This window comes from Pristiophorus japonicus, chromosome 9 (assembly GCF_044704955.1).
Source record: "Pristiophorus japonicus isolate sPriJap1 chromosome 9, sPriJap1.hap1, whole genome shotgun sequence".
In the NCBI taxonomy this organism is placed as follows: Eukaryota; Metazoa; Chordata; class Chondrichthyes; family Pristiophoridae; genus Pristiophorus; species Pristiophorus japonicus.
Window position 1 is genome coordinate 21,231,029 of NC_091985.1, and position 14,653 is coordinate 21,245,681.

General features: G+C 44.6%; 1 protein-coding gene across 1 annotated transcript in view; it reads right to left on the reverse strand.

The window, feature by feature from the left end:
• The window catches only part of thbs2a (thrombospondin 2a), an 86,519-nt gene extending 73,724 nt beyond the window's left edge, over positions 1 to 12,795 (reverse strand). The window contains exons 1-4 of the mRNA XM_070889131.1: positions 12,654 to 12,795; positions 12,192 to 12,269; positions 11,448 to 12,001; positions 10,945 to 11,023 (exon numbers count right to left, since the gene is read on the reverse strand). Of these exons, the coding sequence (XP_070745232.1) occupies positions 10,945 to 11,023; positions 11,448 to 12,001; positions 12,192 to 12,264 (706 nt within the window). The 5' untranslated portion in view covers positions 12,265 to 12,269; positions 12,654 to 12,795. The remainder of the gene's footprint in view (positions 1 to 10,944; positions 11,024 to 11,447; positions 12,002 to 12,191; positions 12,270 to 12,653) is intronic.
• Positions 12,796 to 14,653: the final 1,858 nt, after the last annotated feature.

Genomic DNA, 14,653 nt, shown 5'->3' on the forward strand with positions numbered 1-14,653 from the left:
ATTGAAAGTATATATGAACTGGGTGAGTAAATTTGATTGGAACTATTTGCTCAAACATGGGCTAGAATTGGTCTACTGGCCTGTTTCTGTGTTGTAACTTCTATGTATTTCTATGTATATCAGAATAATATCTTGGCGAATTGATAATATCACAATATCCTGGGGTAATCATAATATTCTGGAGTAATGCATCCCCAATTTTAATCGCTCCACCATTGGTGGTTGTGCCTTCAGCTGCCGAGGCTCTAAGCTCTGGAATTCCCTCCCTAAACCTATCTGCCTTTCTACTATTATACAGCGCCTTTCACGACCTCAGGATGTCTGAGAGTGCTTTACAGCCAATGAAGTACTTTTGAAGTGTAGTCACTGTTGTAAAATAGGAAACATGGCAGCCAATTTGTGCACAGCAAGCTCACATAGACAGCAATGTGATCATGACCAGATAATCTGTTTTTTGTTACATTGATTGAGGGATAAATATTGGCAAGGACACCAGGGATAACTGCCCAGCTCTTTTTTGAAATAGTGCCACAGGATCTATATACTGCTACCCGAGAGGGCAGACGGGGCCTCGGTTTAACGTCTCATCCAAAAGACGGTGCCTCTGACAGTGCAACACTCCCTCAGCACTGCACTGGAGTGTCAGCCGAGATTTTTATGCTCAAGTCTTTGGAGTGGGACTTGAACCCACAACCTTCTGACTCAGAGGCGAGATTAAGAAACGACACTCTGTTCTAAAGTTATCCTGAATTGGATCATAAAGGTTCAACAGTTCAAAAAAATCAGTGAGGCATGCAACTATGGGGAGGGAAAAATTCCTAAGGATTCAAAATTAGTCTGTAATTTCCAGGCACTATAAGTGCACTCCTGCATTACCAATCCTTTTACCAATGAGTATCTTTCTGTGTGTTGTTAAAATGACATTGTGAGGGGCAGCATGAGATAGTAATTAAGCTGTAGCTGCCTTTCTAAATTCTACACTGTGACAAACTAATGTACTGATTAATCAAAATCATATATCGTTGCAAAATAACCAAGGTGCTTGATTGTGCAACCATAAATTTTGATCGTGAAAGAAATGGCTGAAAGTGGGGTTCCTTGTCATGGGCAATTTGTGCCCTGGGGTCGACTTTAACCTGAAAAAACCGGCATTGCCAAGGCAGTAAGGGTCTCACAAGTAGTAGACTTACCGTTCCGTTAATGCTGACTCGCTGGCGGCAGCCAGTTTGAAAGGGGACGATCCCCGAGCGGCTGCAGCAACTGCCTGAATCGGACGGTAGGCCTCTTACCCACACAAATTGGGGTCCCAATGGCATAGTTGGGACCCCGATTGCAATTTTAAGGGACACACTGGCAGAGTGTGCGCGGCTTACGCTCCGCTGTCTATACAGGTGTTGAGTGGCCTAAGCTGCTCAGAAAATGGGAATGGAGAAAATAATGGGACTTAAGCTAGACAAATCTACCAGAGCTCCAGTGTATTAGAAGAAATAGGTGAAAACATTACATTTGCATCAGTCATAATTTTCCAGAGCTCTAGATTCGGGTATTGTGCCTTTGAATTGGAAAATTGCAAATGTTACTCTATTATTTAAGAAGGGTGGAGGTGTGAAACCAGACAATTACAAACATGTCAAGCTAACATCAATTCATAGAGTGACCCAGCACAGAAGGAGGCTACCCGGCCCATCGTGTCTGAGCCGGCTCTTTGAAACAGTTTCTCCTTAGGTACTCTATCAAAACACTTCATGATTTTGAAAACCTCTATTAAATCTCCTCTCAACCTTCTCTGCTCTAAGGAAAACAACCCCAATTTCTCTAGTCTCTCCACGTAACTGAAGTCCCTCATCCCTGGTACCCTTCTAGTAAATCTCCTCTGCACCCTGACTAAGGCCTGGACATCCAGTGCGGTGCCTAGAATTGGACACAATACTCCAGCTGCGGCCTAAACAGTGATTCATAAAGGATTAACATAACTTCCTTGCTTTTGTACTCCATGTCTGTTTGCTACCTGTATGCTTTTTTAACAGCCTTCTCAACTTGTCCAGCCAAGTTCAAAGATTTGTGTACGTATATCCACATGTTTCTCTGTTCCTGCACCCACTTTAAAATTGCACCATTTAGTTTATATTGCCTCTCCTCATTCTACGTACATCACTTCGCACTTCTCTGCATTAAATGTCACCATCCGTGTGTCTGCCCATTTCACCAGTCTGTCCATGTCCTCCTGAACTCTGTTACTATCACTTCTCACTATTTAATACATTTCGTGTCATCTGCAAACTTTGAAATTATGACCTGTACACCCAAGTCCAGGTCATTAATATATATCAAAAAGAGCACTGGTCCTAATACTGACCCCTGGGAGGAACCACTATATAATCTCCCTCCAGTCTGAAAAACAACCCTTCACCGCTCCTCTCTGCTTTCAGTCCCTGAGCCAATTTTGCATCCATGCTCCTACTGCCGCTTCAATTTTGCAAATGTTTATTATGTGATACTTTATCAAATGCCTTTTGAAAGTCCATATGCACAGCACTACCACACTACTGTCATCAACCCTCTCCATTATTTCATCAAAGAACTCAATCAAGTTAGTCAAACACGATTTGCTTTTAACAAATCTGTGCTGGCTGGCATTTACTAACCCATATATTTCCAAATGGCAATTAATTTTATCTCTGATAATTGTTTCCAACCGACGTTAGCCTGTCTGGCCTGTACTTATCAGGTCGATCCGTCTCCACTTTTTTTGAACAGGGGTGTAACATTTACAATCCTCCAGTCTCCTGGCACTGCTCCCATGTCTAAGGATGATTGGAAGATTGTGGCCAGAGCTTCTGCTATCTTCAAGCTTATTTAGTACCTTAGCCATGCCCTCTGCCTTCAGTAGAAGATCTCAATTTTAGTCCCTAATTAGCCTCACTTTTGACTATCCTTTTACTATTTATATGTTTATAAAGGACTTTTGGGTTCCCCTTTATGTTACCTGCCAATCTATTCTCATACACTCTCTTTGCCCCTCGTATTTCCTTTTTCAGTTCTCCTTTGTACTTTTTGCATTCAGCCTGACATTTATCATAAGCCTCCTTTTTCTGTTTCATTTTAATTTCTGTCTTTAGTCATCCAGGTATCTCTAGCTTTGGATCCTTTCCCCCTCGCAGGAATTGCAGGGATGTTACTGGAATCTATCACCAAGGACAGAGTTGCTGAGCCCTTGGACAGGTGTGAGCTGATCAAGGAGAGGCAGCACGGATTTGTGAAGGGTAAATCATGCAAAATGTTTTGAGGAGGTCGCTAACATGGTGGATAGCGGAGTGTCAATCGATGTTATCTATATGGACTACCAAAAGGCATTTGACAAGGTTCTGCACAGGGAGATGATTAGCAAAAATAAAAGCGCATGGAATTAGAGACATGGGACATGGGTCGGTAATTGGTTGAGAGGAAGGATGCCATTGTGATATGCATCTCCAATGGGCTTTCCCTCCCGGTAATTTCCTTTTATTAACTTCTTGAAGTTAAGCAGCGCATTTTGACCCAGACACTGGAGTGGCACCAGTGCAAAAAAACACAAAGCAACCGTGATCTCTTCCTGGCATGAGTTCCATCAGTGGAACCCACGCACAGCATTATACAGTATTGTCTTACATTCCCACACTGCCAGAGGAACAGCTCCACTTTCAGCGAGTGTGGTAAGCACACGATCCAATTTGTAGTGTGAAGCGTCCCGGGTACCACAGCTGAGACACGAGCTGAAAACAAACTGCTGCTGTTATCCTCAATGAATAGCATTGGGTAATCGTTGGCAACAACTGGTGTCTCCTTCATTTGCATGTGTGCATGATGGGATCCTGGCAACAACACTCAAGCATAGCACTGTGGTTAGTGCCAGTGAGTGCAGTCGAAGCGATTTGTTTTTGGTGAGTTCCAACAATGTCACTAAGCTCAGTTGCTGAGCGCACCATCCGACGTGGAAGTGAACCGTGCAGACCAGAGCGTTTAGGGGACATTAGAGTTACTGATCTTAGGCAAGATGGATGCTACTACTGGCTTCCACAAACGTGGACTAGGAGGAGAAAATACACAACACAAGATTGCAGGATGGGTTGAGTCAAGAAGGCCCATTTGATCATGTCCTTCCAGGACATCAATCGTGCACTCTTCCTGTATCTAGTTGTTTCTTGAACAAGTCGAATATTCTGGCCTCAACCATCCTTCATAGAAATCTCTTCCAGCTGCTTATCACCCTCTGCTTAAATACTTACCGAACTCCCCTGTTCTTTCAAAATTGTGGCCTGGAATATTTTACGTCCACCTGAAAGGGCAGGCGGGGCCTTGGAAAGCGGAACTCAGTACTGCACTGGAGACTTTGTGGTCAAGTCTCTGGAGTGGAAACTGAGGCGGGGAGATTTAAATCAATAGGAGAAATAGGGAGGGGGGAAAACACAGCACCATCGACGCAGAATACAATCACTAAAGAAAGAACAGAGCGCAAAAAAAAAACAAGAGAAAAGTAGCACCAGCTAGAGATGGAGAACAAATCTATAAGCACCAGGCACAAACCGATACAACTCCTGAAGTTACTCAGCCAGCTGTGAACACAGCTTTTACGCTAACTGCTATTATAAGGGATTTTCACACAGGCCCCGAAATAGGTAAGGCAATGGGATTCTGCACAATGTCTGGGAACTGCCCATTAACAAACCCACATGCTGTCACACTCATCGCCCACCTCACGGATCAGCCTGACAATTCACATTACGGCGGAAGTTCACAACCAACGCCAACAGTGGTCGACACCTCAGATGCGAGGAACCTGCCGCAATATTATACGCAGCCGTTGTCCGTCTGAACAGGGGGATTTCAGGGCCAGGCTGTTTCCATCTGGGCAAAGCTGGCGCTGCAGTTAAACGTAGATTTATCAGACTTACCTTGCTGGGATTCTAATACTAAACAACACAAACACCGGCTCAACTCTGTACAATTTTTTTCTCTACTTTGTCAACTCTTGTGATGCTTGGCAAAAATTGACAGAGTTTGACACTTGGTTGCCTGAAAGGGAGCACAAAGAGCAGAGTCAATGGGCTCACAAGTTCTTGCCATGACATTCCCAGACACCTGACAGTTCCAATGTGGTTTGCAATGAAGTTCCCTCAATACCCCAAGGTTTCTCAGGGAAGTTAGGAATCACCTGACTGCCTTGTTTAAAAATTGTATGAGTTACAATGTCAATTATGCAAATTGTGTTATTTGGAATGCATTTGCGATCGGATGCAAGTGGAATGAATCTAGAACTTCATAGATGTCATGGAGTGAGGTTACAAGGCATGGGCTCGGCCAGACTGAGCTGAGATAATGGCCCGGAGTTTCCTCAGGGCTGATCCTGCCCTGCAGTTGTAACTACGCCGGAAGTGCGACGGAAACTCCATTCATGCGCACCAACAGGGTTGACTTCCGGTAAAGTTACGAGGTGGAGTGGGAACAGCTCTGAGGAAATTCCCAGCCAATTAAGAGCAAGCAATTGATTGCAGAAAGTGGTCCATTATCATTCAGAATCATCGGGCAGCATTTCGCTGTCCCTGGGACCTTTTCTGCAAAATTGCAGTACTCAGGCAACGCTTCACAGCATGACATAGGAACAGGAGGAGACCATTCGGCCCCTCGAGCCTGTTCCACCATTCAATTAGATCATGGCTGACCTGTATCTTAACTCGATTTACCCGCCTTGGTTCCATATCCCTTAATACCCCTACCTAACAAACTTCTAGCAATCTCAGTTTTAAAATGTTAAATTGTCCCTCAGCCTCAACAGCTTTTTGGGGGACAGTTCCAGATTTCCACTACCCTTTGTGTGAAGAAGTGCTTCCTGACATCACCCCTGAACAGCCTAGCTCTAATTTTAAGGGTACTGTCTCAGAGAACTGGACTCCCCTCACCAGAGAAAATAGTTTATCTCTATCTATCCTATCATCTTAAACACCTCAATTAGATCACCCCTTAAACTTCTATGCTTAAGGGAATACAAGGCTAGTCCTTGCGACCCATTCTCATACTTTAACCCTTTGAGTCCCGGTATCATTCTGGTGAATTTGCGCTGCACCCGCTTCAAGGCCAATATATCCTTCCTGAACACAGTACTCCAGAGGCGCTCTAACCAGAGCTTTATACAACTGTATTATAACTTCGACACCTTTGCCTTCTAGCCCCCTTGAGATGAAGGCTAACATTCCATTGGCCATTTAATTATTTTTTGTACCTGCCCATTAGCTTTAAGTTATTTCTGTACATGGACCCCTAAATCTCTCTGCTCCTTCACAGTTCATAGATTCTCACCATTTAGAAAATACTCTGCTCTGTCTTTCTCAGGTCCAAAGTAGATGACCTCAAACTTCCCCACAGTTTTGCCCACTCACTTAATCTATCAATGTACTTTTGCAGCTTTCTACTGCAAGTGCTGAAATTCTGGACATCGTGCCCCAGAAAATCACTCGACTGAATCGTAACCCAGGAGGGTCCAGTTTGGGTTGAAGCACTTCATCTGAGCCCCAAGCTGGGATCAATGGCTGGAATCATCCCAGCCCTGCGAGTGTGGGTTTGGAGGCGGGCCAGCTGTCAAAATGGCCCTGAGTGACAGCGGGTTGGAGATCCGCTCTGAACCTGCTTCCGTGTAACTTTCTCAACTGTTGGGTCTGCATGCGGATCGCAGACCCGATTGCAAACGGTGGGCCAGTCAATTAAGGTGCTTAATAGGTAATTTAAAGGTATTCAAAAGGATTTTACCCAGGCACTTCGCATTTTGTAAAGTTTTCAACGGGTTTGCCGCCCCTCGGGTTTCACGCCAGGTAGGTGTGTCAGGTTCTCACTGACTCTCCATTGCTTTGACTAATTGACAGCTGCGGAAGTGGTATAAAAGCTACCATTTTCACAGCTGTTCATTTTCCAATGTCAGAAGCATAAGCCTTCAGGATTTGGAAGAAACTTTTGAGCTGGTTGCAGTTTGGAAGTGTTTGCAGTGAACTCTCTATTCATGTCACCTCCTTGCAGCAACCTCTCTCACCAATGACAAGTCGCTTCTGTCATCTCAACCTCACCTGCCACCTATTTCAGCAGCATCGGTGCCCTTGAATAAAATCTCTTTGGTCCTCAGAATCCCACCACAATCAGCCCCAACGCCAACATCACTAAACACACCAGCATCACCACCAACACCACCAACCTTCCCTGCAATCACCTGATGCTGCACAGGACACAGGGCATCAGTACCCAACCACATTGCTGCCTGGGAGGCCAGGGATGGCCATACCATGCCCATATTTACTTCACTTGACTCTGTACATCCTGGCTGCCACATGATGTGCCAGGTTGGTACCACCCCACACCAGCACCATAAAACATCCCTGCAATGCCCAAGCCTTTCCTTTCACACTCATCACCATTGTGCAGGGTATCCTTATCTCTGACCATTCACTACAACTCACTAAGCCACTTCCAAAGGTGCACACAAATCTGTCCAAGAACACAAAGTGTTCAAAATAAAGATTTTAATGTTTGACAATACATTATCAGAAACTCAACATGAACATTGGCTAAAACACCCAAGTGCCTACCCTTGTGTGTTATCCGTTGGTATGATTGGATAAGGATGAGGGTGAGTGTGAGGGTGGCTACTGAGATGGGGAAGTGATAATGTAGGGAGAGGAGAGAGGGATGGGTGCAAGGTAAGTTGGTGTGAGTAAGGATGTGCATGTGTAGGGTAGGGAAGGCAGAGTGATGGGGATGTGATGAGTGGCACAACAGGATGAGGTTGAGTGTGGCTTTGCAGTAACGTTTCGTGATCTACTGAGATCATTGAAAGGTTTGTGCCACTGCAGCCTGGTCCTTCGGATGACAGCCCTGCGTGTGCCCTCCTGTGCAATGTGCAACCAGGCTGTGTTGATGTCCTGGGGAGGTCTCTTCCATCCATTGGAAGGGAAGAGAACTTTCCTGCATGCTGTGACTCCCTCTATAAGCATCTGGACAGAGTCATGGAAGAGCCTGGGTGCAGCCGAGCAGCTTTGTGCAGTGTTTGCAGCACCTCAATGCTGCAGAACACTGATAGAACAACTGTCAAAAAAATGTTGGCCATGGTCCCTTTAAGTTAACCGGCTGATGACGCGTCATCAGATGACGTCATCAGACTGGCTTCCTGTTAATTGGCTGGAACCTCGCAGGGTGGGCTTAATAAGCCCATCGATGGAAGATTGTGTTGAGAGGGAGGGATAGAGCTGGGAGTGCGTTCCCCACACGCCACCACTGCCGGCCACACCGGTCTCCCCACTGTTGCCGAAATCGCAGCCTATGTCTCCAATTCTTTGAATCCAATTCTTTGTATTTTCTAACAGGTGGTTTGCCTTATTCAGCTACTTGCTGAAATTTGTTTTGACTGCGGGTCAAGTGCTGGTGTCTACCTATAGGGGAGGAGCAGTTTCATGATGATGCAGATTTTCCGCTCCATGTGTTTTCAAGTCAGACGAGGCAATAGTTTTACAAGAAAAATAAAACATTTAATGGGATTGAGGATATCTGTAGTTGGTACTTCTGGTGAATTTTTTTCCTCTTATTTGGCATTTTACCGTTTGCTCCTTCACTGTAGTGGCTTTGACAGAAATATCATTCAGGTGAATGCAGCAATTGGTGATATTTAACCAAAACAATAACGGCAGCAAATGCTTCTGCAGCATAACAACTTGGAACCATTTCACTGATATTGTGGGGAAATAACACGTCATATTTCTTGTCTGGAGAATAATAGATAGCTGGGAGTTTTTTTTAAGGATGTTGCGACTTAATGGATTCTGTTGAGATCATAAACCGAGTACTACTGCAGTACTGACATACCCCAAACCATCTCTAGAGTGGTTTGTTCTCCTGAGAGTCCCTGCAAAATCCACCAGTGAATTCTACAGCATGTTGTGCTATTTTAGGGGGACATAGGAACAGGAGTAGGCCAATCAGCTCCTCGAGCCCGAAGACATTGACAATCACTGCCTGACCTCCTCCCGCTTTTGACATCTTAGAACTTAGTGAATTCTGCAACAATAATGCAGCCCATGAAAATGTACACAGCTAACCATTTATAATCACAAGTCCTCATGATAGATGCATAGGCTGAGGGAGTTCAACCATCTTGAAAGAACATCCAGCCCCTCAACCACATTCAGCTGTTTATAAAATGATTCCAGGGCTATGGGGAAAGAGCAGGTGGGAGTGGGACTAATTGGATTGCTCTTTCAAAGAGCTGGTATGGGCATGATGGGCCGAATGACCTCTTTCTGTGCTGTATGATTCTATGAATAAAGGTAGTTATGTTTATCCACATTGGGGAAAAAAAATCTCTGAGGGGGAACATGGTCTAAGTTTTTGAAATGATATGAAGCCGAAAGGAACTAATGAAAGCTTGAGCCAAAGTTAAAGTCCAACTACTTCTCATCAGGATTTGCTTATGGAATAAAAACAGAAAATGCTGGAAACACTCAGCAGGGCAGGCAGCATCAGCGGAGAGAGAGAGCATTTCAAGTCGATGACCTTTCGGCAGAAATTGACCTGAAATGTTAATCCTACCTTCCTCTCGCCACGGAAGCTGTCTGTTTTTATTTCAGCATCGGCAGCATGGTGCTTTGTATTTATGGTGTTGTCTGCCACCTAGTGCACTGAAAGGTTAAACCAGTTAAAAAAAATGGTCCAATTCCTGAACCAATGGGAAGACCAGTGACTGAGGTCCTCACTACAGGAGCGGGTAGATGAAATAAATCCAAGCTAGGTCCTGCTCGAAGACCTGTGTGAGTTGGGTAACAGAAATGTAATATAGATCTCCTACCTCAAGAATCATTCCCCTCCCACCACCCCCACACTTTGCCAATGGAGATTATCCCACCATCTATAGCTGTCAATATTTCCCTTATTGACATCTAAGCAAGGCCATTGTGGCTACGAAGATTGTTCCTGAAGTTTCACACTTGCAATAGCTGGAGTTTTCTACAATACATACATTGTACTTTGCTGGATTATGGTACCGTTCTATAGTCTACTGTCAACACTGAATATTTTGACATGTATATCAGAATGTTTGATAGTTGTCACCCATATTTCTGCCAAGTGCTATTCCAATCAAATTCTCCACATGCAGAATTTTTAAAAACTGCAATCTGCCCACACAGATCTCTCGACTCCGTGTCTTCAAACAAAACGTAACAATTTAAAGATCAAAGCCAGCTTTTCCTGTTTGCAGAATCTCTTCTCAAGCGACTTAAACCTGTCAATCATATTCATTGATTCCGATCTGGAGGCTGCACTTTCCATTCTTTAATTCTGCAATACTTCCCAAAATAACCCCAACTTGAAAATGTTCTCCGATTCCCTTTGGTTGTGAAATAAAAATAAATGTATTATTATTGATGTTCTATAATAGCAGCTGTCAGGTCACTGCGTGTGACCAAGGCAAGAGGCTCCATCCAATCTGACAGCAGACTATGCTCCCTGTTATACCCCACGTAACAACCACCCTAAACGTTACTTGATAGAGACCTCTGTGATTAAAGGGAAATGGGAGCATAGGAACATAGGGGCAGGAGTTGGCCATTCAGCCCCTCGAGCCTGTTCCACCATTTAATGAGATCATGGCTGATCTGCGATCTAACTCTATATACCAGTCTTTGGCCCATATCATTTAATACCTTTAGTTAACAAAAAGCTATCAATCTCAGATTTAAAGTTACTCGCATCAATTGTCGTTTGCGAAAGCGAGTTCCAAACTTCTACCACCCTTTGTGGGGAACAATTTAATTTTGAGGTTCCGTGTTATCTCTAGCATATTTCAGAATGGAACAAAACTGAACTGCAAAAAAAAACAATTCAAACCACCTTCACTAAACACACCTTACGAGTGGACTGTAAATTCAACCTTACCTGGCTGGAGGCAGCCTTTATTCCGGAGAATATCCGCCATAGAAGTACCAAATATAAATTGTACATTCTGCAAGAAGCCCTGGGGACAAAATAGCAACACAATTAATTTATTACAATTGGCTGTGAGCAACCAAAACAGTCACACATATATCAATAGCATTTATCAGTAGATACAACACTGATATTTGGAACTATTGAAGAATGGATATATTTATCATAGAATCATAGAATGGCCATGCAAGAGCACTTCAGCTCATCCGGTCCCCCACCCTTTCCATGTAGACCTGCAATTTTTTCCTTCAGGTACTTATCCAATTCCCTTTTGAAACCCACAACTGAGTCTGCCTCCACCTTTCAGGCCATGCATTCCAGATCATAATCACCCGCTGCGTTAAAAAAAGTTTTTCCTCATCATGTGTAATAATCAGAATTATATTATTACTAATTCCAACCAAGAGTTTGATTCCTGGAGGTAGGTTAGGGTCCACTAGGGGCTTACATACCTTGAAGTTCCTCCCTGGTGTTAGTCCCTTGGCCACATACAGCTTGCTGTTGGTTGCAGTCAGCTGCTCATAAAAAGGGTCATCGAGGATGAAGCTGTCGGCAAGTTCACAACCCACATACAAGTAAGCGTTCTCTCCATTCACTTGGATGGTGATGTTCTTCCACTGGGAATCGGCGATGTCCACGTCCTGGAAGGAGACCAGGCTTTGGGACTTCTCCACCGAGTACTGGAAGTCCAGCGTGTTGGCCAGACCGTTGGATATGATCTCCAGCTGGCGTTTGTAGCCGGGGCCCTCGATGGCCAGCAAGGTGCCCCGGCTTTTCTTGTCCTGCCTCAGGCTGGCCACCAGGATGAAGCCCTCCTGGTACTGCATGAGCCGGACGATCTCCCGCAGCTGCTCGGTCGAGGCCGGTGGGATCTTGTCGAATCTGGAGAAGCGGAAAGCCGGGGTCTTGAGGTCGGGACCTCGAAAGAGCTTCACCCCCGCGGTGTGTCTGTTCACGTTGCTGATCTCGAACAGGTCGAAGACAGTCTCCTCTTCGGGGCCGACGTCTAGAAACAAAACATAAACAAAACAAACAAGGCAAAAAAAACCACCAAAAATTAAATAACACACAAAACAACCCGGCCACGACAAGACAATCATCAGAGGGGGTTAACCCAACCGACTGGGGAGGTGTTTAAGTTAATCAGCCGGCTGGCACTTCAAGTGGATGGGGACAAGCAAGAGTGTATTCCTTACCCAGAGATTGGCTCCTGACTCCCAGTCCCAGCAGCACAGACAGAAGCCACCGCAGTCCATTGCCCCGCACCATCAGCCCTGCAAAGACAAGGACAGCGCTTTTCAACCAGCTCTTCAACCCGGGACAAGAAGCTAAAAGCTCACGGGTCTCCCACTTTCTACAACTCCACGCAGACCCCCTTGTTTTGCTCATGTTACCTCAATACCCCACGTTATTTGCGAGTGCACATTAATCTGAAACAATGTGAACTTTTAAAAAAAAAAGCGCTACATAAGGACAGGAATCTTTTTTTGTTGCACAGTAAACCAACTTTAATTTCGCACCAAAAAAGTCTGAAAAGCTGCTATAATATTTTTCATTCAACTAGGCAAAAAATTAACTGCACTGGGGAAACATTTTTTTTTAAATGTTGCGAGTTTATATATTAAGCAAAAATGCAACAAATATAACGGATGCCTCACCTGGCGTTGGAACTCCTGAAGACGCAGCGAAGTGTCGTGTTTTGAGCGCAGGGACTGTGTGTGCACAAACTGGCCAGTCCTGCACTGACTGGGGGGAATGTGTGGCACTGCTCTGCTTAGCAACTGGAAATAGCCGGAGCGCACCTCGCCCCGCTCTTTTTATACACTGATGGAGGGTGCTGTCAATCAGGCGAGAGGAAGTGCTGCTCATTCAGCCCTCCAGAGGAGTTACATAATCCTCTCCCACCCACCCTGACCGCCTCATCCGCAGCTCCAAGCTTTCGCTGCAGCTACCTGGGGAGTCAACCTGGGTTACAGCCTCCTATTACTCCGCGTTGCAACTCCTGCCAACTCCCCTCCTCCCGCCTGAATCCGACCCCTTTACAATGTGGACAGAGGCTGCGAGGAGCGAGTGTGCAGCCCTCGCGTGTGAAGGGTAGACATACAGTCTGACATGAATGTGACTATTGTAAATTAATAACAAAACGCATTGGATTGCGCGGAATGTACCGATCTTTACCACGTGGAGAGAAAGACATGAAGCATTGCAGCCTTAAATTGAGCTCTCCCAGTCAGCCATCTGTTGGAAATGTATATATCAGTAGTCGGATTAATGGGAGAATTCAGTTTAAGCCTATTTGTGAACACACACACACACATCGCCTTCTTTGGCAGCATTAAAAAAACATCTATTTGTTCCCAAGTGCATTTAACTTTTGCCCGGTTGAATGAAAATTCCATGCAAAATATTAAAGCAGATCTCTGCATTTTTTTTTTGCTTTCAAACTTTCTTGTGCGGAGTTAAAGTGGAGGCTGGATTACTCTCACAGACTTTTAAAAAAAGTTTATATAGCGCTTTAAAAGTGGAAATTGTTTTAAGTATTCATATTAATTACCAACATGCACCCGTGGCTAATGTGGAATATTAATTTAAAATATTAAAGCAGATTTGTTATAAAGGGAAATTCCTTCACATAGGCTGTAAAGAATTAAAACAAGCATGAATTCCTCCCCTCCCTTCTCCTCCCCTCCAAAACGCATTGGGCGGATTGCTGACACTGGGCTGGGATGGGGGACGCCCCGATAGACCATGAGCTGATACAGGAATGTACACTGTATGCAGATACGATTCAGGCAGCTTTAAACCTGGAAATGGCTGGGAGAGGGTGATAGTAACGGCAAATTGGTTCATACTCCGTCTCTTCCGTCCGTTCTGACGCGCGCGTGTATTAGCCCTAATTTTAAACGGGTTAACATCTCCACTGGATTAATGCCTCTACTGGATTAACACCTCCACTGGGTTAACTCTTCCACTGGATTAACACCTCCACTGGATTAACCCAGCCACTGGATTAACACCGTCACTGGATTAACCCAGCCACTGAATTAACATTTCCACTGGATGAACCCAGCCACTGGATTATCACCTCCACTGGGTGAACTCTTCCACTGGATTAACACCGTCACTGGATTAACCCAGCCACTGAATTAACATTTCCACTGGATTAACCTAGCCACTGGATTAACACCTCCACTGGATTAACCCAGCCATTGGATTAACATTTCCACTGGATTATCCCAGCCACTGAATTAACACCGCCACTGGATTAACATTTACACTGGATTATCCCAGCCACTGGATTAACACCTTCACTAGATTGACCATCCAATGGATTAACACCACCACTCAATTAACAATGCCACTGGATCAACACCTTCACTGGATTAACACCTCCACACTGGTTTAACTCATCCATGGAAGCAGTGAGCATTGGTCCAGTAATATTTCTAGCTGCAATATCCAGGCTTTATAGTGTCCATCCTGACCCACTGTATATAACAGAATTTCTCCCACTCTACTGTCTAACCCACTCCTGATAATTCAATGTCAGTTTGTGTTTGTGCTAAAACATTTTGATTCATCCAATTATTTGAATTAAGCAATGAAAATAACAGCAAAGTGCGAATCCAGTGCTAAAAATGTTGAGTTATCAGATAAT